Below are 20,914 nucleotides of genomic sequence, written 5' to 3' on the forward strand. Positions count from 1 at the left end.
AGCACTGCTTGTTCTTATTCTTTGTGATGTGTGCCAATCTCTGTGGTGTGAGATGGTATCTCATAGTTGTTTTGATTTGCACCTCCCTGATTATTAGTTATTAGTTATTATTATGTTTGTTCTGACTATTCAGGTGTGTTTCTTGTAGGCAGCAGAAGGTTGGATTCATTTTTTGATTCATTTAGCCACTCTGTGTCTCTTAACTGTGCATTTAGTCCATTGACATTGAGGGAGATGATTGTCATGGGATTTAATATCATCTTTGTGTATAAGTTTGGCATGTCTGTTTGTCTGTTTTGTCTTAAAGTAGACCTTTCAGATTTTCCTTTAAGACTGGTTTTGCATCTGTAAAGTTTCTGAGCTGTTGCTTATCCATGAAGCTAGCTATCCTTCCTTCAAACCTGAACATGAGCCAGGCTGGGTGCAGTATTCTAGGTGAAGCCTCCATTTCATTCAGTCTTGTCACAATATCCCACCACTATCTTCCGGCCTTGAGAGTTTCTTGTGACATGTCTGCTGTAAATCTTATGGATGCTCCTTTGAATGTAATTTCCCTTTTTGATTTTGTTGCTTTCAGTATTCTTTCTCTTTCTGTGGGATTCATCATTGTAACGAGGATGTGTCTTGGGGTGTTTTTCTTTGGGTGCCTTTTAGCTGGTACTCTTTGGGCATGCAGGATTTGATTGCTTGCAGTCTTTAGCTCTGGGAGTTTCTCTGTGATGATGTCTTTGACTGTTGATTCTTCCTGGGGATCCCCTTCCTGGACCTCTGGGACTCCAATGATTCTTAGGTAGTTTCATCAAAGACTTCTATTTTCATCTGTTCACATTCTTTGAGTACTTTTTCCATTATATGACCATTTTCCTTAAGGTTATTTTCCAATCTCTTCTGCTGTGTGGAGTTGTTCTGCATTTGATCTTCCAGTTCACTGTTTTCTGTCCTCGGCTGCTGTTACCTTGCTGGAGAGGCTTTCCATTGAGTTTTTCAGTTGAGCTACCATGTTTTTCAGATCTGTTATTTTGGTTTGGAGTTTTCTGATTTCTGTTTTTGTGTTCTGTTCACAGAACACAAATTTTCTTTGATTTCCATGAGGATTCTCCATATTTCTATTCTAAACTCCTTATCCGTGAGATTAATCAGATGGTTAGTATTTTGGGGTCATCACAGCTATCATCTTCATTCTCTGTGCATGCTGTTTGCCTGCAAGGTTTCCCCATTGTCACGCTTGTAGTGTGATTTTTTTTTCTGTGTGTTATGGTGGGGTTCATTCCTTAGAAAGAGCATGCGGCTACAAACTGTGCTCTTCTGGAGCCACTAGGAAAGTGATTTTGCCTGGCCCTTCTTGGCCCACTCAGGAGAGGTTCCGGATACAGAAGAGTAGAAAAACATACACAGGTGACACCCTGCTCAGTCTCTCCCAATTGGTAATCTCACAGCAGGGGAGATTCCTCCTGCCTGACCTCACAGATAAAGGATCTGTCTTTCTGCCAGGCCACCTCTGATAGCCAGTTTTCTCTCACTGACTCAGTCTTTCTTGGCTTTTTGGCCTAGGAACCTCAAGGAGAGTGATTTTGCTGGGCCCTTCCAGTTGTTTGTGTATTTTTTTTTATTCAGCCATTCCTATAGGGAGAGACCACAAATAAAAGTCCTCTTTGCAAAATTATTCTAGTTCATAGTCATAGCCACTCCTAAGCTTTTATTAAGAGAAAAATAATTGTGGTAATAATTATAAAATTTCATTATTTTTAAATATATTAAATTTTAGATATAATGTGTCTAAAGATAGTTAATAATAATAGATAATTAATAAATAAATGGATTTCTTAAATTCCCATATTACATAGTAGCTTATGAACAACTTCTTAGTCTTGTTTTTTTTTTTGTTCGTTTGTTTGGGGGGGGGTCATACCTGGCAGCGCACAAGGGTTCCTCCTAGCTCTGTACTCAGAAATCACTCCTGGCAGGTTCCGGGGACTATATGGGATGCTGGGAATTGAACCAGGGTCTGTCCTGGGTTGGCTGCTTGCAAGGCAAACGCCCTACCACTGTACCATCTCTCTAGCCCAGCTTCTTAGTCTTCTAAAAGGACCAAAAGGGTTGAAGTTTTATTGAGTTGATTTATAAGATTATTAGATTTGTTTTTTACTGTCATTAGTACATTTATGTTTTTCTTTAATTACTGATTGAAACAATGGATTTTTAATAACCTTATATATTATTTTCAGATAAGAGTAATTATCAAAAGCAATTATAGAATCGAAACAGCAAAATTCAACTCAGTGGTGTTTATTTGTTATTGTTGTTGCTGTTGTGTTGTTATTGTGGTGGTGGTGGTGGTGTTTGCCTTTCAAAGCTTAGAATGAGAGAGAAGGGGTATATTTGAAAGAAAACCAAAAGAGAGAGGGTCTCTTGAGCAAGTTGTAGTAAATAGCCCAAGTTTTGCTCAGGTTACTCAGAAAGGAAAGAGAAACCTTATGGAGAAGCATGAGCAACTGAAAACAGTCAAATATGATGAATGTGTATTTGGATTATGATTTCTAAGATTAGAATAATATCAACATTTTGACTGCCAAATATATTTGTCAAATGCCTCTGGCTCCTGGCAGTTAGACCTCAAACCAGCGGTAATGTTAAATTCATTATTGGAAAAGTATATGTTTTATTTTATTTGAAAGCATAAATTGCCTTATTAAATAAAATAGAATCAAGCTTATATTTTTCCCTGCTAAGAACTGTTGCCTCTGAATCCTTTGGCATATTTTTCTTAACCTTCCATTCCAAAACATCTCTACAACTGCTGAGATCTTCTTCCATTTGTTTCCATGTTTCATGATATATAAACTCTAGGTTAAACTTTTAAATGTACTCTTTATTGCTGCATTTCTATACATTTATTTTCTCCTGGCTAGCAGCAACATTTTTTAATTCTAGAAGTTTTAAAGTTTTTAAAATTAAACTCTTAAATTCTAATAGTCTTAAAGTTCTTCAGAGAGATGATTTGCTTCATTGCTTGCCCTCCTGCAAGACTGTTAGAAATGATCCTGACTATTCCTTTGAAAATTAAAGCTATGGCTTCCCTTGCTAGCCCTTTCCTCACCAAATTCTTGTCATCCTTTCTCATTGGTTTTATTTAATATACAAGAATTGAGTATTTAGTTGTTCTTCAGACTATATATACTTTATATTTCTTTATTTATTTAATATACAAACATTTGAATAAATATTATTAGTGGTCCCATTTTGTAGATGGAGAAGTTTCTGGTAATTAGAAGAGGCATAGTTTGAACCCAAGACTGTTTCATAAAGTGAATGCTTTTAGCCATGATTCAGTGCTAATGATAATCACTTCATCTGTTTCTCTTTGCTCAATTCCAAGTTAGCCTTAGTTCATATGTTAAATTAATGGAAATGGGAAGTGGAGAAGGGACTTAAATTTTTGTCCTTCTGGCAGAGATAATTTTGAATGAAGAGCTCTGAATTTTGAAGGTGGTCAAGTGACTCCACTTGTCTGCTCCTCCCTCTTCCATCTGCTTTTTGTGTGTGTTTGGACCACACCCACCAGTGCTCACCCTTCTCCAGGGGTGTTGAGTGATTATAATGGTATCAGGATTTAATCCTGAGCCTCCTTCACTGATGTCTGTATTCCAGCACTTTGAGCTATCTCTGGACCCCATTTGCAGTTTAATCTTTCTTTCTTTCCTTACCTCCTCACTTCTTTCCTCCTTTAATTAACCTCAAGCAACAGAAGGACACAGGAAAAAGGAAAGGAAAGTCTGATTCTTCACCTCGTATAGTTCTGCCTTAATCTGTAATAATATCTCCTTGTCATTTCCTTCCATTATTTAGTTCCCTTCATAAGATTCTTTTCTTGTACACCTCCAGAATAGTAGCCCTGTTAAGTGCCTGTAGCCATTTTACAAACAATAGAATTTCTGATTACAATAAAGCTACCTTTAAAACGTTTGTCTACAAGATGTGATTATAGTATCACAAAAATCTACTCAAGTTATTGTGTTTTAGAATTTAAAAATTGAAATAAAATGTACTGATTTCACATCTGTGGTTTGTTCACTAACTTCCCATTAAAAAATAAGAATTGTTTTTACTTGTATTTAATATGGAAATCTTGTAATAAAAATTGGCTTAAAGTCTAACTGGGAGTATTTTGATTAATTATGTTACTTGTAGATTATCTGCAATTTCATTAAATGTCAATATTTTAAATTTTACAGTGATGAGCAACAGCGAGATTATTTAATGGAAAGACGGGACCTCGCCATTGATTTTATTTTTTCTTTAGTATTAATAGAAGTTTTGAAACAGGTAGGTAATTAATTTAGTGTTGCTTAGATACTATCTAAAAACTACATTTAAAAATCTAACTTAAATTGTTTTGAAATAATTTTTAAACTGAATTTGAAATATTAGAGCATATGGATTAAGTTTATGGATTGCTAAAAGCTGTATCTTGTTATTGAAGTACTATTGCTGATTCCATCTTTAATATTCATTTGATGTTAACAACTTTTTTTTTTTTACAGATTCCATTGCATCCAGTAATAGACAGCTTAATACATGATGTTATTAACTTGGCTTTCAAGCACTTTAAATACAAAGAAGGGTAAAGTAATTTTTCACCTTTGAGTTTTTTAGCTGGATGCTTCAAGCTAAATCATGTAGGCTTTTTTCAGATGACCATGCCCTCTTAATATTTTTAATTATTTTTCTTAGGTATCTTGGTCCTAACACTGGAAATATGCACATTGTCGCAGACCTATATGCAGAAGTCATTGGTGTTCTGGCACAAGCTAAGTAAGTGATCATTAAAGTGACCATTAAACCTTGAAACGACAGGAATAGGAGTGCCTCTCTCAGTCCACCTCTGTTCTACCTACTAGAAGAGGGTGTGTGCGTGACAACTAGAGCTCTTTTTCCATTGTGTGACTCATCTTTGAGACTGATAAGCTCCTCCAAAGCAGTACCAAGGCCTTTTCTAGTTTGTCTTCTGTTACCTATTTAACTAGCAATTGGGTCTTATCTTGCCCAGAGTTTTCATGAATTTCAGACAAATTTTGTCAGAGAAAGAGTCTTACCAAATATTGTTTCTGCCCAAGTATTCCAAAGAAGGTAATTAATTTTGAAAATGTTGAATATGGTACATGAGAAAAAGGTTACCATATATCATCTCTGAATGGGAAAATTCCATTCTAGAATGTCTCTGTACTATAGACCTTACTTAATTCAGCTGAACTAAAAATGTTTCAGACTCTGTCATGGAAACAAGGGTGGGGAATTCTCATTGCTAAATTTATCTGGATCTGTGACATTACTTAGCAAGCTAGAACAAAGTAGAGTTAGACTATTAGCAGTGATATACTCCTTCCAAAAGTGATGTCACACCCTGTTCACCCATTTTCAATGTACTCACCCTGAGGTAAAATTGGCAAGATTCAGAATGTCTAGGTTATGCCTAATGAGCCACTAACATAATATGAAACCAAGCCAAGGCCAAGTAACAGAGATGCCTTAACCTTGTGAATTACAATCCTTGAGATTTTTATCTTCAAGACATGGAGTTTTCTAATTTATGAAAATACCATTTTATTTCCCTTTTCATATTTAAAATATTGAGGGATGGGTTAGAATCAGGGCTTACTTCTAGTTCTATGAGCAAGGATTACTCCTGGCAGTGCCAGGAATAAATTCAGGGTCAGCCATGTATCAAGGCAAGTACTTTATCTCCTGTATTCTCTCTCCTATTCCAGAAATACTCATTTAACATTTTTTGTTGTTTTTGGACCAAACTAGTCAGTGCTCAGAGATTACTTCTGGCTAAGTGCTCAGGGGCCCCCATATAGGATGCTGGGGATCAAACCTTGGTCAGCCACATCCAAGTCACATCACTCCAGGCCCAAAATTTAATAAAAATTTTAATTCAGAAATTTAAAAAATGGTTTTGGTTTTTGGGCCATACCCAACTGCACTCAGGGGTTCTCCTGGCTCTGCACTCAGAAATCGCTCCTGCAGACTCAGGGGATCTTATGGGATGCCAGGAATTGAACCCAGGTCTGTCCAGGGTCAGCCATGTGTAAGGCAAGCCCCCTACCACTGTGCTATAGCTCTGGCCCCAAGAAATTAAATTTTTCTCCAGTACCCTTGTTTAGCCAAAACTTAGATCTCTGAAAATAGACCCACCAAAAATAAATATATATGAATTAATGTGACATTGATTCTTATTCATTCTATCTGTACATCTGTCTGTTCATCTATATTTTTATCCAATTAAACATAGATATTAGAAGAAAAGTAGATGGACTGCTGCCAGTGAAATATATAAAGCTCAAAGATTAAGCAACAGAAAATAAAAAAAAAAACTGGTCAAAATACATATAAGAACTATAAGTAATAGAGTGACCTGGGCCACTTTCATGAGAGACTATTGTATTAGTGCATTGTATTGTTATAGCCTATTGTGGTCACTGCAGTTCATAAATAATTAAGGGTGAAAAAGGCATAAAACTTTTTGGAAAGATTGCCATTACAATTGAATAATAAAAATATTGGAGTTTTTAAGAGATCAGCTGCACTTTTGTAGCAAATTAATACGTGTATATATATCAACTTCATTCTTAGAAAAGATCAGAAGAATTGTCAAACCCTAAAAATCTCAACGTATTACTTTGTCATACCTTTGTAATTAACCCAGCATTGTTATCTTGGAAGTTTAGTATGCCAAAACTAACTTTATAGTTTGTTGGTTTATAGTAATTGCAAGTACAGAAAAATATTAGTCTGTATAGAATGGCTTTCCTTAACAATGTCAATTCTGAGTTGGTCTGAAATGAGTTGAAAAACCATTCCATAAGTAAGCAGCATTTTATGAATGTGGAAATATCCATATTAGGGAAGATTTATCATCAAGCAAGTTAGTGATTTCTTGCCAACAGAAGCACTTTTCAATTTTTATGACATCAATATTTGTTTCAAATGTGCCCTAGTAAGATATAAGAAATGCCTCAATTTGGAAAATTCTCCAATACTTTTTAATCTAAATAAATAAATTGATAAATGAGTTCCTGGAGTAATTAAAATAATATACAATAATCTCATTGTCATGATTCAACTTGTGAGTATAGATTTGATAGATGGTACAATTTTAAACTAATAAACTAATGTCATTTTATGAATTATCACTATATTTTTCTTAATTTCACCAGGACTTTTATAATCACCTCAAAAGAAACTTCTGCCTTATTCATGTTGAGACAGGGATATATGCTGGATATATGCTTATCTGGTTTGGGTTTTTATAATTTTTTAGTTAAATGAAAAATGTAACTATTAATTTTATATCTCATACCTAGTAACAATGTAATTGAAATATTTTCTTCATTATAATTTAGTTTGGTCTTTAGGTTTTAAAAGAATAATTTCTTTCAATCTTACTAGGGATAATATGCTTCATTCTTATCATAAGAGAAAAAGGTGTATTGTTATTTTGGGAAATGAACCTCTACTGTTGACTATTTCAGACAAATAGACTTTAAAATTATATTTTAAGTGAAATTTAAGCTCTCTTATATTAACTTAATTGTGATAATTGTTTTAAGATTCATAGATTTACATGATATAGTCTTAATATAAACTCTACATTTGTAACGCATGTTCATTTTAGAGCAATTTTTATGTAAATTTTATAGTATATTTTATAGTACATTTAGTTCCTATATTACTAAAGCTTATACTGAACACTAAAGATATGGTTTCACAAAAGAAATGTTTTGGTTTTTTTTCTAGAATTGATAGATGGTGTTACTCCTTAGCAGTTCTCAGGGGCCCAGGGGTCACTAATCATGATATTCAGTCAGATCTTCTGTTCAATACAAAAAGTCTGAGAATACATTACTACCCTTGGGGTGCCCAGAACCACCAGGGCCTCAGTAGTAGAATGAGGGGGCCACAATATACTACCCAGGAGATTATTTGGTTCCAGGTCTGGTACATGCTATGACACCCTAACTGCCATACTATCTCTCAGTCCCTTTATTTCAATTATTTTAAGGGAAATTGAACTTTAAGTACAAGGACATTTTTAGATATTTTTAAAATACTAAAATAACATGTTTCTTTCATTTTGGGCCTTTTAAAATAAAAAATAGCGTTATTTTTTTTAGCCATATTTATTTTTAAAGGAGAAATAAATAGACTTTCAGTCACTAAGTCATGAGAATACTAAAATAATGTGTAGTACAAATAACCTGCTTCTACTTATTTGGTCATGGATTAGAAATAGCAAACTTCCCTAAGTATCTTTTGACTTTAAAAGCATTTAACCTAAATTTATGATTCATTTGTTCCTATAAATTCTAATATTTTAAATTACATTTATTAGAAAAGAATGATGTTAGAATTACATTCTAAAGTATTTAGGAATATAGTTTGGAAGTTTCTATTTGGTATCTGATTACCAATATAATATACATTTAACAAAGTAATTTTTCACTTTAATATTTGCATAATTTTATAGTCCTAAGAATTAACTCACAATTTTGCAGTTCATCACTATATTTTACTCATAGGTAAATAAACTATTTCCAACATATGTAATAGCACAATAAAAAATATTAGAATGGACCAACAGCTCAAGGTGCTATCTTTTTTTATATATTTTATTTAAACACATTGATTACATACATGACTGTGTTAGGGTTTCAGTCATGTAAAGAACACCACCCATCACCAGTGCAACATTCCCATCACCCAATGTCCCAAGTCTCCCTCCTCCCCACCCGACCCAGTAGACAGGCTTTCTATAACCCTCATACATTCTCATTATTAGGATAGTTCAAAATGTAGTTATTTCTCTAACTAAACTCATCCCTGTTTGTGGTGAACTTCATGAGGTGAGTTGTAACTTCCAACCCTTCTCTCTTTTGTGTCTGAAAATTATTATAGCAAGAATGTCTTTCATTTTTCTTAAAACCCATAGATGAGTGAGACCATTCTGCATCTCTCTGTCTCTCTCTCTGTCTCTCTCTCTGTCTCTGTCTCTCTCTCTGTCTCTCTCTCTCTCTATCTCTCTCTCACTTATTTCACTCAGCATAATAGATTCCATGTACATCCATGTATAGGAAAATTTCATTACTTCATCTCTCCTAATAGCTGCATAATATTTCATTGTGTATGTGTACCATAGTTTCTTTAGCCATTAATCTGTTGAAGGCATCTTGGTGTTTCCAGAGTCTTAATATGGTAAATAGTGCTGAAATGAATATAGGTGTAAGGAAGGGATTTTTGTATTGTATTTTTGTGTTCCTAGGGTATATTCCTAGGAGTGGTATAGCTGGGTCGTATGGGAGCTTGATTTCCAGTTTTTGGGGGAATCTCCATATCACTTTCTATAAAGGTTGAACTAGACGGCCTTGTATATTTTGGAGATTAGCCCCTTATCTGATCGGTATTGGGTAAATAGTTTCTCCCACTCAGTGGGTGGCTCTTATATCCGGAGCTCTATTTCCTTTGAGGTGCAGAAGCTTCTCAGCTTAATATATTCCTATCTATTAATCTCTGCTTTCACTTGCTTGGAGAGTGCAGTTTTCTCTTTGAATATGCCTGTAGTCTCAATGTCCTGGAGTGTTTTGCCTATGTGTAGTTTTATATATCTTATGGTTTCAGGTCTGATATCAAGGTCTTAAATCCATTTGGATTTAACCTTCATATATGATGTTAACTGGGGGTCTAACTTCAATTTTTGCAAGTAGCTAGCCAGTTGTAGCAACACCACTTGTTGAAGAGGCTTTCTTTGCTCCATTTAAGATTTCTTGCTCCTTTATCAAAAATTAGGTGATTGTATGTCTGGGGAACAGTCTCTGAGTATTCAAACCTATTCTGCTGATCTGACGGCCTGTCTTTATTCCAATACCATGCTGTTTTGATAACTATTGCTTTGTAGTACAGTTTAAAGTTGGGGAAAGTAATTCCTCCCATATTCTTTTTCCCAATGATTACTTTAGCTAATAGGGTGTTTATTGTTACAAATGAATTTCAAAAGTGCCTGATCCACTTCTTTGAAGAATGTCACGGGTATCTATAGAGGAATTGCATTAAATCTGTACAATGCCTTGGGGAGTATTGCCATTTTGATTATGTTAATCCTGCCAATCCATGAGCAGGGTATGTGTTTCCATTTCACGTGTCTTCTCTTATTTCTTGGAGCAGAGTTTTATAGTTTTCTTTGTATAGGTCCTTCACATTTTTAGTCAAGTTGATTCCAAGATATTTGAGTTTGTTTGGCACTATTGTGAATGGGGTTGTTTTCTTAATGTCCATTTTTTTTCCTTAGTACAATTGGTGTCTAGAAAGGCCATTGATTTTTTGTGTTAATTTTGTAGCCTGCCACCTTGCTATATGAGTCTATTGTTTCTAGAAGCTTTTGGTAGAGTCTTTAGGGTATTTTAAGTAGAGTATCATGTCATCTGCAAATAGTGAGATCTTGACTTCTTCCTTTCCTATCTGGATTCCCTTGATAGCTTTTTCTTGCCAAATCGCTATAGCAAGTTCTTTTAGTGCTATGTTGAGCCTATTCAACATGGTGAGAGAGGACAGCCTTGTCTTGTGCCAGAATTTAGAGGGGAGGCTTAGTTTTTCTCCATTGAGGATAATATTTGCCACTGGCTTGTGGTAGATAGCCTAAACTATATTGAGAAAGGTTCCTTTCATTACCATCTTGCTGAGAGTTTCAAGATTGGTGTTGGACCTTATCAAATGCTTTCTCTGCATCTATTGATATGATCATGTAATTTTTATTTTTCTTGTTGTTGATGTTGTATATTATGTTGATAGATTTATGGATGTTAAGCCAAACTTGTGTTCCTGGGATGAAACCTACTTGATCGTAGTGGATGATCTTTTTTTCTTTTTTTATATATAATCATCTTTATTTAAACACCGTGATTACAAATATGATTATAGTTGTATGATTATGGTCATGTAAAGAACACCCCCCTTCACCAGTACAACATTCCCACCACCAATTTCCCAGATCTCCCTCCTTCCCACCCCCCCACACCTGTACTCGAGACAGGCTTTCTACTTTCCTCATTCATTCACAATGTTATGATAGTTTTCAGTGTAGTCATCTCTCCAACTGCACTCATCACTCTATGTGATGAGCATCATGTCATGAGCTGCACCTACAAGCCCTCATCTCTCTTGTTTCTGAGATACTGTTAAAATGTCTTTCATTTTTCTTAAAACCCATAGATGAGTGAAACCATTCTGCGTCTTTCTCTCTCCCTCTGACTTACTTCACTCAGCATAATAGATTCCATGTACATTCATGTATAGAAAAATTTCATGACTTCATCTCTCCTGACGACTGCATAGTATTCCATTGTGTATATGTACCACAGTTTCTTTAGCCACTCATCTGTTGAAGGGCATCTTGATCGTTTCCAGAGTCTTAATCTGATAAATAGCACTGCAATGAATATAGGTGTAAGAAAGGGATTTTTGTATTGTATTTTTGTGTTTCTCGGGTATATTCCTAGGAGTGGTATAGCTGGATCGTATGGAAGCCCAATTTCCAGTTTGTGAAGGAATCTCCATATCGATTTCCATGAAGGTTGTACTAGATGGCATTCCCACCACCAGTGCATGATCTTAATGAGGCATTGAATCCTATTCGCCAGGATTTTGTTGAGGATCTTTACACCTGCATTCATCAGTGATATTGGTCTGTAATTTTCTTTTTTCATAGTATCTCTGTCTGATTTAGGTATCAAGGTAATGTTGGCTTTATAATAGCTATTTGGAAGTGTTCCCATTTTTTTTATTTCATGAAAGAGTCTTGCCAGGATTGGTAGTAGTTCCTCTTGGAATGTTTGAAAGAATTCATTAGTGAATCCATCTGGGGTTGGGCTTTTCTTTTTGTGAAGATATTTGATTACCGTTTTAATTTCATCAATAGTGATGGGGTGTTTAGATATGCTACATCCTCTTCATTCAACCGTAGAAGACTATAAGAATCCAAGAATTTATCCATTTCTTCCAGGATCTCATTTTTAGTGGCATAGTGTTTCTCAAAGTAGTTTCTGATTACCCTTTGAATCTCTGCCATATCAGTAGTGATCTCTCCTTTTTCATTCCTAACACGAATTATCAAGTTTCTCTCTCTCTTTCTCTCTTTCTTTGTTAATTTTGCCAGTGGTCTATCAATTTTGTTTATTTTTTCAAAGAACCAACTTCTGCTTTCGTTGATCTTTCGGATTGTTTTTTGGGTTTCCACTTCGTTGATTTCTGCTTTCAGCTTTGTTATTTCCTCTGTCTCCCTATTTTTGGTTCCTTTTCTTGAGCACTTTCTAGTTCTATGAGGTGCATCATTAAGCTATTCAGGTAGGCCCCTTCTTCCTTCCTGATATGTAAATTTTCCTCTCAGTACTGCTTTTGCTGTGTCCCATAAGTTCTGATAGTTTGTGTCTTTATTATCATTTGTTTCCAGGAAAGTTTCGATTTCCTCTTTGATTTCATCTCAAACCCACTGGTTATTCAGTATGAGACTGTTTAACTTCCAGGTGTTAACGTTATTCTTCTGTGTCCCTTTGGCTTTCACATATAATTTCAGAGCCTTGTGGTCAGCCAAGGTAGCCTGCAAAATTTCTGTCTTCTTGATATTATGGAGGTATGTTTTATGTGCCAGCATGTAGTCTATCCTGAGAATGTCCCATGTACATTGGAGAAAAGTGTGTATCCAGGTTTCTGGGGATGGAGTGTCCTACATATATATATAGTCCTCTTTCTTCCATTTCTCTTCTCAGGTCTAGTATATTCTTGTTGGGTTTCAGTCTGTTTGACCTATCCAGTGTTGACAAAGCCATGTTGAGGTCCCCCACAATTATTGTGTTGTTATTGATATTATTTTTCAGGTTTGTCAACAATTGTATTAAATATTTTGCTGGCCCCTCATTCGGTGCATATATGTTTAGGAGACTGATTTCTTCCTACTGTACATATCCCTTGATTAATACAAAATGTCCATCTCTGTCCCTTACAACTTTCCTGAGTATAAAGTTTGCATCATCTGATATTAGTATGGCCACTCCAGCTTTTTTATGGGTATTGTTTGCTTGGATAATTTTCCTCCGGCCTTTTATTTTGAGTCTATGTTTGTTCTGACTATTTAGGTGCGTTTTTTGTAGGCAGCAGAAGGTTGGATTGAGTTTTTTGATCCATTTAGCCACTCTGTGTTCTTTTTTTTTTTTTTTTTTTTTATCTTTTATTTTTTCTTTTTTTTTCTTTTTTTTTTTTTATTTAAACACCTTGATTACATACATGATTGTGTTTGGGTTTCAGTCATAAAAGGAACACCACCCATCACCAGTGCAACATTCCCATCACCCAAATCCCAAATCTCCCTCCTCCCCACCCAACCCCCGCCTGTACCCTAAACAGGCTCTACATTTCCCTCATACATTCTCAATATTAGGACAGTTCAAAATGTAGTTATTTCTCTAACTAAACTCATCACTCTTTGTGGTGAGCTTCCTGAGGTGAGCTGGAACTTCCAGCTCTTTTCTCTTTTGTGTCTGAAAATTATTATTACAAGGGTGTCTTTCATTTTTCTTAAAACCCATAGATGAGTGAGACCATTCTGCGTTTTTCTCTCTCTCTCTGACTTATTTCACTCAGCATAATAGATTCCATGTACATCCATGTATAGGAAAATTTCATGACTTCATCTCTCCTGACAGCTGCATAATATTCCATTGTGTATATGTACCACAGTTTCTTTAGCCATTCGTCTGTTGAAGGGCATCTTGGTTGTTTCCAGAGTCTTGCTATGGTAAATAGAGCTGCAATGAATATAGGTGTAAGGAAGGGGTTTTTGTATTGTATTTTTGTGTTCCTAGGGTATATTCCTAGGAGTGGTATAGCTGGATCGTATGGGAGCTCGATTTCCAGTTTTTGGAGGAATCTCCATATCGCTTTCCATAAGGGTTGAACTAGACAGCATTCCCACCAGCAGTGGATAAGAGTTCCTTTCTCTCCACATCCCCGCCAACACTGTTTATTCTCATTCTTTGTGATGTGTGCCATTCTCTGGGGTGTGAGGTGGTATCTCATCGTTGTTTTGATTTGCATCTCCCTGATGATTAGTGATGTGGAACATTTTTTCATGTGTCTTTTGGCCATGCGTATTTCTTCTTTGTCAAAGTGTCTGTTCATTTCTTCTCCCCATTTTTTGATGGGGTTAGATGTTTTTTTCTTGTAAAGTTCTGTCAGTGCCTTGTATATTTTGGAGATTAGCCCCTTATCTGATGGGTATTGGGTGAATAGTTTCTCCCACTCAGTGGGTGGCTCTTGTATCCTGGGCACTATTTCCTTTGAGGTGCAGAAGCTTCTCAGCTTAATATATTCCCATCTGTTAATCTCTGCTTTCACTTGCTTGGAGAGTGCAGTTTCCTCCTTGAAGATGCCTGTAATGTCCTGTAGTGTTTTGCCTATGTGCTGTTCTATATATCTTATGGTTTTGGGGCTGATATCGAGGTCTTTAATCCATTTGGATTTTACCTTTGTACATGATGTTAGCTGGGGGTCTAAGTTTAATTTTTTGCAAGTGGCTATCCAATTGTGCCAACACCACTTGTTGAAGAGGCTTTCCCTGCTCCATTTAGGATTTCCTGCTCCTTTATCAAAAATTAGATGGTTGTATCTCTGGGGAACATTTTCTGAGTATTCAAGCCTATTCCACTGATCTGAGGACCTATCCTTAGTCCAATACCATGCTGTTTTGATAACTGTTGCTTTGTAGTACAGTTTAAAGTTGGGAAAAGTAATTCCTCCCATATTCTTTTTCCCAATGATTGCTTTAGCTATTTGAGGGTGTTTATTGTTCCAAATGAATTTCAAAAGTGTCTGATCCACTTCTTTGAAGAATGTCATGGGTATCTTTAGAGGGATGGCATTAAATCTGTATAATGCCTTGGGGAGTATTGACATTTTGATGATGTTAATCCTGCCAATCCATGAGCAGGGTATGTGTTTCCATTTCCGTGTGTCCTCTCTTATTTCTTGGAGCAGAGTTTTATAGTTTTCTTTGTATAGGTCCTTCACATATTTAGTCAAGTTGATTCCAAGATATTTGAGTTTGTGTGGTACTATTGTGAATGGGGTTGTTTTCTTAATGTCCATTTCATCCTTATTACTATTGGTATATAGAAAGGCCATTGATTTTTGTGTGTTAATTTTGTAGCCTGCCACCTTGCTATATGAGTCTATTGTTTCTAGAAGCTTTTTGATAGAGTCTTTAGGGTTTTCTAAGTAGAGTATCATGTCATCTGCAAATAGTGAGAGCTTGACTTCTTCCTTTCCTATCTGGATTCCCTTGATATCCTTTTCTTGCCTAATCGCTATAGCAAGTACTTCCAGTGCTATGTTGAATAGGAGTGGTGAGAGAGGACAGCCTTGTCTTGTGCCAGAATTTAGAGGGAAGGCTTTCAGTTTTTCTCCATTGAGGATAATATTTGCCACTGGCTTGTGGTAGATGGCCTTCACTATATTGAGAAAGGTTCCCTCCATTCCCATCTTGCTGAGAGTTTTGATCAAGAATGGGTGTTGGACCTTATCAAATGCTTTCTCTGCATCTATTGATATGATCATGTGGTTTTTATTTTTCTTGTTATTGATGTTGTGTATTATGTTGATAGATTTACGGATGTTAAACCAGCCTTGCATTCCTGGGATGAAACCTACTTGATCGTAGTGGATGATCTTCTTAACGAGGCATTGAATCCTATTTGCCAGGATTTTGTTGAGGATCTTTGCATCTGCATTCATCAGTGATATTGGTCTGTAATTTTCTTTTTTGGTAGCGTCTCTGTCTGGTTTAGGTATCAAGGTGATGTTGGCTTCATAAAAGCTATTTGGAAGTGTTTCTGTTTGTTCAATTTCATGAAAGAGTCTTGCCAAGATTGGCAGTAGTTCCTCTTGGAAAGTTTGATAGAATTCATTAGTGAATCCATCTGGACCTGGGCTTTTGTTTTTCGGCAGACATTTGATTACTGTTTTAATTTCATCAATGGTGATAGGGGTGTTTAGATATGCTACATCCTCTTCCTTCAACCGTGGAAGATTATAAGAGTCCAAGAATTTATCCATTTCTTCCAGGTTCTCATTTTTAGTGGCGTAGAGTTTTTCAAAGTAGTTTCTGATTACCCTTTGAATCTCTGTCATATCAGTAGTGATCTCTCCTTTTTCATTCCTGATACGAGTTATCAAGTTTCTCTCTCTCTCTTTCTTTGTTAGGTTTGCCAGTGGTCTATCAATCTTGTTTATTTTTTCAAAGAACCAACTTCTGCTTTCGTTGATCTTTCGGATTGTTTTTTGAGTTTCCACTTCGTTGATTTCTGCTCTCAGCTTTGTTATTTCCTTCTGTCTTCCTATTCTTGGGTCCTTTTGTTGAGCATTTTCTAGTTCTATTAGCTGTGTCATTAAGCTACTCAGGTAAGCTCCTTCTTCCTTCCTGATGTGTGCTTGCAAAGCTATAAATTTTCCTCTCAGTACTGCTTTTGCTGTGTCCCATAAGTTCTGAGAGTTTGTGTCTTGATTGTCATTTGTTTCCAGGAACCTTTTGATTTCCTCCTTGATTTCATCTCGGACCCACTGGTTATTGAGCATGAGGCTGTTTAACTTCCAGGTGTTAAAGTGTTTCTTCTGAGTCCCTTTGGAGTTCACAAATAATTTCAGAGCCTTGTGGTCAGCGAAGGTAGTCTGCAAAATTTCTATCCTCTTGATCTTATGGAGGTATGTTTTTTTTTTTTTTTAATTTTTTTTTTTATTTAAACACCTTGATTACATACATGATTGTGTTTGGGTTTCAGTCATAAAAGGAACACCACCCATCACCAGTGCAACATTCCCATCACCCAAGTCCCAAATCACCCTCCTCCCCCCCCAACCCCCGCCTGTACCCTAAACAGGCTCTACATTTCCCTCATACATTCTCAATATTAGGACAGTTCAAAATGTAGTTATTTCTCTAACTAAACTCATCACTCTTTGTGGTGAGCTTCCTGAGGTGAGCTGGAACTTCCAGCTCTTTTCTCTTTTGTGTCTGAAAATTATTATTACAAGGGTGTCTTTCATTTTTCTTAAAACCCATAGATGAGTGAGACCATTCTGCGTTTTTCTCTCTCTCTCTGACTTATTTCACTCAGCATAATAGATTCCATGTACATCCATGTATAGGAAAATTTCATGACTTCATCTCTCCTGACAGCTGCATAATATTCCATTGTGTATATGTACCACAGTTTCTTTAGCCATTCATCTGTTGAAGGGCATCTTGGTTGTTTCCAGAGTCTTGCTATGGTAAATAGAGCTGCAATGAATATAGGTGTAAGGAAGGGGTTTTTGTATTGTATTTTTGTGTTCCTAGGGTATATTCCTAGGAGTGGTATAGCTGGATCGTATGGGAGCTCGATTTCCAGTTTTTGGAGGAATCTCCATATCGCTTTCCATAAAGGTTGAACTAGACAGCATTCCCACCAGCAGTGGATAAGAGTTCCTTTCTCTCCACATCCCCGCCAACACTGTTTATTCTCATTCTTTGTGATGTGTGCCATTCTCTGGGGTGTGAGGTGGTATCTCATCGTTGTTTTGATTTGCATCTCCCTGATGATTAGTGATGTGGAACATTTTTTCATGTGTCTTTTGGCCATGCGTATTTCTTCTTTGTCAAAGTGTCTGTTCATTTCTTCTCCCCATTTTTTGATGGGGTTAGATGTTTTTTTCTTGTAAAGTTCTGTCAGTGCCTTGTATATTTTGGAGATTAGCCCCTTATCTGATGGGTATTGGGTGAATAGTTTCTCCCACTCAGTGGGTGGCTCTTGTATCCTGGGCACTATTTCCTTTGAGGTGCAGAAGCTTCTCAGCTTAATATATTCCCATCTGTTAATCTCTGCTTTCACTTGCTTGGAGAGTGCAGTTTCCTCCTTGAAGATGCCTGTAATGTCCTGTAGTGTTTTGCCTATGTGCTGTTCTATATATCTTATGGTTTTGGGGCTGATATCGAGGTCTTTAATCCATTTGGATTTTACCTTTGTACATGATGTTAGCTGGGGGTCTAAGTTTAATTTTTTGCAAGTGGCTATCCAATTGTGCCAACACCACTTGTTGAAGAGGCTTTCCCTGCTCCATTTAGGATTTCCTGCTCCTTTATCAAAAATTAGATGGTTGTATCTCTGGGGAACATTTTCTGAGTATTCAAGCCTATTCCACTGATCTGAGGACCTATCCTTATTCCAATACCATGCTGTTTTGATAACTGTTGCTTTGTAGTACAGTTTAAAGTTGGGAAAAGTAATTCCTCCCATATTCTTTTTCCCAATGATTGCTTTAGCTATTCGAGGGTGTTTATTGTTCCAAATGAATTTCAAAAGTGTCTGATCCACTTCTTTGAAGAATGTCATGGGTATCTTTAGAGGGATGGCATTAAATCTGTATAATGCCTTGGGGAGTATTGACATTTTGATGATGTTAATCCTGCCAATCCATGAGCAGGGTATGTGTTTCCATTTCCGTGTGTCCTCTCTTATTTCTTGGAGCAGAGTTTTATAGTTTTCTTTGTATAGGTCCTTCACATATTTAGTCAAGTTGATTCCAAGATATTTGAGTTTGTGTGGTACTATTGTGAATGGGGTTGTTTTCTTAATGTCCATTTCTTCTTTATTACTGTTGGTGTATAGAAAGGCCATTGATTTTTGTGTGTTAATTTTGTAGCCTGCCACCTTGCTATATGAGTCTATTGTTTCTAGAAGCTTTTTGATAGAGTCTTTAGGGTTTTCTAAGTAGAGTATCATGTCATCTGCAAACAGTGAGAGCTTGACTTCTTCCTTTCCTATCTGGATTCCCTTGATATCCTTTTCTTGCCTAATCGCTATAGCAAGTACTTCCAGTGCTATGTTGAATAGGAGTGGTGAGAGAGGACAGCCTTGTCTTGTGCCAGAATTTAGAGGGAAGGCTTTCAGTTTTTCTCCATTGAGGATAATATTTGCCACTGGCTTGTGGTAGATGGCCTTCACTATATTGAGAAAGGTTCCCTCCATTCCCATCTTGCTGAGAGTTTTGATCAAGAATGGGTGTTGGACCTTATCAAATGCTTTCTCTGCATCTATTGATATGATCATGTGGTTTTTATTTTTCTTGTTATTGATGTTGTGTATTATGTTGATAGATTTACGGATGTTAAACCAGCCTTGCATTCCTGGGATGAAACCTACTTGATCGTAGTGGATGATCTTCTTAACGAGGCATTGAATCCTATTTGCCAGGATTTTGTTGAGGATCTTTGCATCTGCATTCATCAGTGATATTGGTCTGTAATTTTCTTTTTTGGTAGCGTCTCTGTCTGGTTTAGGTATCAAGGTGATGTTGGCTTCATAAAAGCTATTTGGAAGTGTTTCTGTTTGTTCAATTTCATGAAAGAGTCTTGCCAAGATTGGCAGTAGTTCCTCTTGGAAAGTTTGATAGAATTCATTAGTGAATCCATCTGGACCTGGGCTTTTGTTTTTCGGCAGACATTTGATTACTGTTTTAATTTCATCAATGGTGATAGGGGTGTTTAGATATGCTACATCCTCTTCCTTCAACCGTGGAAGATTATAAGAGTCCAAGAATTTATCCATTTCTTCCAGGTTCTCATTTTTAGTGGCGTAGAGTTTTTCAAAGTAGTTTCTGATTACCCTTTGAATCTCTGTCATATCAGTAGTGATCTCTCCTTTTTCATTCCTGATACGAGTTATCAAGTTTCTCTCTCTCTCTTTCTTTGTTAGGTTTGCCAGTGGTCTATCAATCTTGTTTATTTTTTCAAAGAACCAACTTCTGCTTTCGTTGATCTTTCGGATTGTTTTTTGAGTTTCCACTTCGTTGATTTCTGCTCTCAGCTTTGTTATTTCCTTCTGTCTTCCTATTCTTGGGTCCTTTTGTTGAGCATTTTCTAGTTCTATTAGCTGTGTCATTAAGCTACTCAGGTAAGCTCCTTCTTCCTTCCTGATGTGTGCTTGCAAAGCTATAAATTTTCCTCTCAGTACTGCTTTTGCTGTGTCCCATAAGTTCTGAGAGTTTGTGTCTTGATTGTCATTTGTTTCCAGGAACCTTTTGATTTCCTCCTTGATTTCATCTCGGACCCACTGGTTATTGAGCATGAGGCTGTTTAACTTCCAGGTGTTAAAGTGTTTCTTCTGAGTCCCTTTGGAGTTCACAAATAATTTCAGAGCCTTGTGGTCAGCGAAGGTAGTCTGCAAAATTTCTATCCTCTTGATCTTATGGAGGTATGTTTTATGTGCCAGCATGTAGTCTATCCTGGAGAATGTCCCATGTACATTGGAGAAGAATGTGTATCCAGGTTTCTGGGGATGGAGTGTCCTATATATATCCACTAGGCCTCTTTCTTCCATTTCTCTCCTCAGGTCTAGTATATTCTTGTTGGGTTTCAGTCTGGTTGACCTGTCCAGTGTTGACAAAGCCGTGTTAAGGTCCCCCACAATTATTGTGTTGTTGTTGATATTATTTTTCAGATTTGTCAACAGTTGTATTAAATATTTTGCTGGCCCCTCATTCGGTGCATATATGTTTAGGAGAGTGAATTCTTCCTGCTCTACGTACCCCTTGATTAATATAAAATGTCCGTCTTTGTCCCTTACAACCTTCCTGAGTATAAAGTTTGCATTATCTGATATTAGTATGGCCACTCCAGCTTTTTTATGGGTGTTGTTTGCTTGGATAACTTTTCTCCAGCCTTTTATTTTGAGTCTATGTTTGTTCTGACTATTCAGGTGCGTTTCTTGTAGGCAGCAGAAGGTTGGATTGAGTTTTTTGATCCATTTAGCCACTCTGTGTCTCTTAACTGGTGCATTTA

The 20,914-nt window shown here is 36.5% G+C and overlaps 1 protein-coding gene across 1 annotated transcript in view; it reads left to right on the forward strand.

Moving 5' to 3' along the window:
- Window positions 1-20,914, forward strand: part of FRY (FRY microtubule binding protein) — a 344,446-nt gene that overhangs the window by 101,262 nt on the left and 222,270 nt on the right. Inside the window, 3 exon segments of the mRNA XM_049778737.1 lie at window positions 4,233-4,323; window positions 4,542-4,621; window positions 4,732-4,812. Coding sequence (XP_049634694.1) covers window positions 4,233-4,323; window positions 4,542-4,621; window positions 4,732-4,812 — 252 coding nt within the window.

Source organism: Suncus etruscus, chromosome 8 (assembly GCF_024139225.1).
Source record: "Suncus etruscus isolate mSunEtr1 chromosome 8, mSunEtr1.pri.cur, whole genome shotgun sequence".
In the NCBI taxonomy this organism is placed as follows: domain Eukaryota; kingdom Metazoa; phylum Chordata; class Mammalia; order Eulipotyphla; family Soricidae; genus Suncus; species Suncus etruscus.